Genomic DNA, 3,104 nt, shown 5'->3' with positions numbered 1-3,104 from the left:
AAAAAAAAAAAAAAAAAAAAAAAACTAATCGAAAATGTCATCAGACACCAAATTGCAGCTCCAAGTACAATAGAGTAACAATAAAAAGAAAATGATAATCAGATGTGATATCTATGACTAAAACTATAGACTGCTTAACAAACAATTTGCTACTATCAAAATCATGTTGCTCTCTACCAAATTTGCTGTCCTTGTCCTCCAACAAAGGTTTTAACTCCATGGTATCCACATTGGTATAAAATAATAACCTTTCTCTCTAACAAGAATTCAGTCAAACAGTCATCGATAGATAGTGTGCTGCACTCTCTTTGCCTTAGTTCACACTCTCGTATCATACGAACGGGGAAAATAGCATAAAACTCCTTTCCTAATCAAAGCAGTTGGAGAAGATATCAAACTGGTCAATATCAAAGCAACCATAATATAAGTTGTTACTTAAATTACAATGAAAGCAACAGAGTAATCTTTCTGTTTTCTTAATTTTGGGAGGAAGGTGAGGTAGTGGTTGGGAGAAGTTAAGAGACACTCACCGGATAGAGTTAGGTTATTCATCCTCTGATTCTAGTTGCCCTCCAAATTTCCTCAATGCAAGAGAATATATTGCTTTTCGTTTCACCGACTTTCCACTTGCTACCAACTTGACGGCCTGTGATCAAATGATATCTTATAGGTTGTGAAGTTCAAGCTTCAAATCATACATAGATAAGTGTTGCAATGAAAAAACCAAACTGTTTGTAGTAAATGTCAATTTGCTGCTAAATAGTGAATTCCGGTATCATTGTCAAGTATATATTTATATAATTCAGTTATATCCACTTAATGATATTTAGTTTTCCCCTTTCTGCTAAAGGGAAGAGCCCCGCAAAAAGGCAATATAAAACAATTTTGCACTGTCATGCGTGACTGAGCAGCAAAATCCACTGATTTTGACTACAGATTTTTGTCATCAGCAAATTGAGAGAAAACGGCACACAATTAGGATGGTCCGTGATCATGAAGCAAAAAATTACAAGTATAAACAGAAGTATGAGGTTGGAGTTTGAGAGACAGTTTTGCCATATCTGTAACAGCATTACCGTTTACAGATATACTTGAAAGGTGTTTTAGTTAAATCAGTGAACTATGAAAATGAGTCAAAAATAGGATTGCAACAAATTGATGTGACGCAGCTTCTGAATCCTTAAGCAAGTGAATTTGCAGAAATGGTTCTTTCATGGAAGTAACCACCAAATTTTGATGGTAAAATGTAACTAAAGTGAACACAAAAAGAATGGATGGTAGGTGGAGAATTACTTATTAATCAAGACCATAGGTTGCTGAAATTTCGTTTAGTAAAGAAAACAGAAACACGGCAAAGTAGAATAAAGATCATGCTTAGAAAACAAAAAATAAGTCTACCAATATTAGGTTACCCACGAGAATTCCATTAACATCTCCAGAAAAGTTATTTCCATGCTGAAAACATCTTTTCAGTAATATCCAAGGCGCCTCTCAATAGATTTAATTCAATACAAAATCATAGGGTACTGAAATTTCATTTAGAGTAAAAAAAAATAGAAATAAGGTAAGGTAGGAAGAAAAGCCATGCTTACAGAACAAAAAAAAGTCTACCAAATATCTCCAGAAAAGTTATTTCTAAAGTGTTACTAAAGCAAACACACGAGAATTTGAATTCCATTAACATCTCCAGAAAAATTATTTCCATGCTGAAAAGTGAAAACGTCTTTTCAGTAATATCCATGGTGTCTACTCAATAAATTTTAACTCATTACACCAAATACAAAGTAATGAGTAACAATGATAGTGAGAAAACAAATAAACTGAAAAATTTGGACGTTAATTGTGTCTTTTGTAACTGAAATAAATACTATAATGAGACGTAATAAATAGGATAGAGAATGATCAATTTCCAATTACTAAACAATTTTAATAATTAATAAAAATTGAAAAGAATGAAAGGGAAAAGTCAAAAAAAGGAGAAAAAAGATAAATTGAATCATTGGCCAAAGAGAAGTGCCAAGTCACCTTTTTTATTCCCACCTTTATATATATATAGATTGGAACCATGATTTACTATAATCCTAGGGAGAGGCGATTAGGCAGGACACGACACTACTTTAGCTTACCGAGGACATGGCCCTCGATAGGAAGGTGTGGAGGTCGAGAATTATGGTTGTGGGTTGACAGGTAATCGAGAGTTTCTTTTAGTCCTGCTAGTAGTATTAGTAGTTTAGTACTAGTCTTGTATTTCCTAGTCCTGGCTCTTCCTTGTTATTACACGGTGTATCATTCTTATCGGTAGTATTGGTACTATTCTTGTACTTTCGCATTCCTAGATCATTGTTAATGTACACTGGGTCATTTGTGTCCGCTGTCCTACTACGTTGTTGTTGCTAATGTCTGTGTAATGCTTCTTTTTCACTATTCATGAGCCGAGGGTCTATAAGCAGCCTCTCGATCTTCCTAAGGTAGGGGTAAGGTTTGCGTACACATTACCCTCCCCAGACCTCACTTGTAGAATTTCACTGGGTATGTTGTTGTTGTAAGATTGGCCAGATAAATTTAAGAAAGTTGATCAACATTATTACTATGTTATTAACTCCTTAATTCTCAGTGAACAACTTGTATTAAACCATGTAAACACAACGGGAAAATTTCTACTTCCTGCGTAGAGTAAGATCTGAACAAATAAAATATTTACCTATCAAAATAAAATTCAAATAAAATCTGCATTTTTGAAAAAGATTACTACCATTGAAAGAGAATGTCCCTCTGAAATCAGCTCTCTCAACTCATTCTCGAGCTGGGAATCTGATGGACCCTCATCTATACTGATTGATTTTCCTTCAATCAAGAAAGTAATTTCACCCTTCAGTTGGCGTGCCAAGAATGCCTCTTTGGCTTCGCCGATGGTGCCGTGCCAAAACTAATAAATAAAGAAAATGAGACAAAAGGATGAAAAAGTAACTTTTTCAACTTTCGTAATAGATGATCATAATGGATCACCATAATTACTGTGATTAAGAAAAAAAAAAAAACGGGGGGGGGGGGGGGTAGGTAGTGGGAAAAAACGTAAACTAATAAACAAAGGTTAAGTTCTAATA

The 3,104-nt window shown here is 34.4% G+C and overlaps 1 protein-coding gene across 5 annotated transcripts in view; it reads right to left on the bottom strand.

The window, feature by feature from the left end:
* Nucleotides 1-17: 17 nt before the first annotated feature.
* LOC109241317 (ribosomal RNA small subunit methyltransferase I) overlaps nucleotides 18-3,104 on the bottom strand; it is a 7,049-nt gene continuing 3,962 nt past the window's right edge. The window contains exons 8-10 of one of the 5 annotated variants that reach the window (XM_019408044.1): nucleotides 2,753-2,926; nucleotides 531-646; nucleotides 18-397 (exon numbers count right to left, since the gene is read on the bottom strand). In XM_019408044.1, the coding sequence (XP_019263589.1) occupies nucleotides 545-646; nucleotides 2,753-2,926 (276 nt within the window). In that variant the 3' untranslated portion in view covers nucleotides 18-397; nucleotides 531-544. Of the gene's footprint in view, nucleotides 398-530; nucleotides 647-2,752; nucleotides 2,927-3,104 lie in introns of those variants that run through there. The other 4 variants (XM_019408043.1, XR_002070222.1, XM_019408047.1 and 1 more) reach the window with 4 other exon arrangements.

The sequence above is a fragment of the Nicotiana attenuata genome, unplaced genomic scaffold (assembly GCF_001879085.1).
Source record: "Nicotiana attenuata strain UT unplaced genomic scaffold, NIATTr2, whole genome shotgun sequence".
Lineage (NCBI taxonomy): Eukaryota > Viridiplantae > Streptophyta > Magnoliopsida > Solanales > Solanaceae > Nicotiana > Nicotiana attenuata.
The sequence above is the reverse complement of the archived record's forward strand: the minus strand, read 5'-3'. Positions and strand labels throughout refer to the sequence as shown.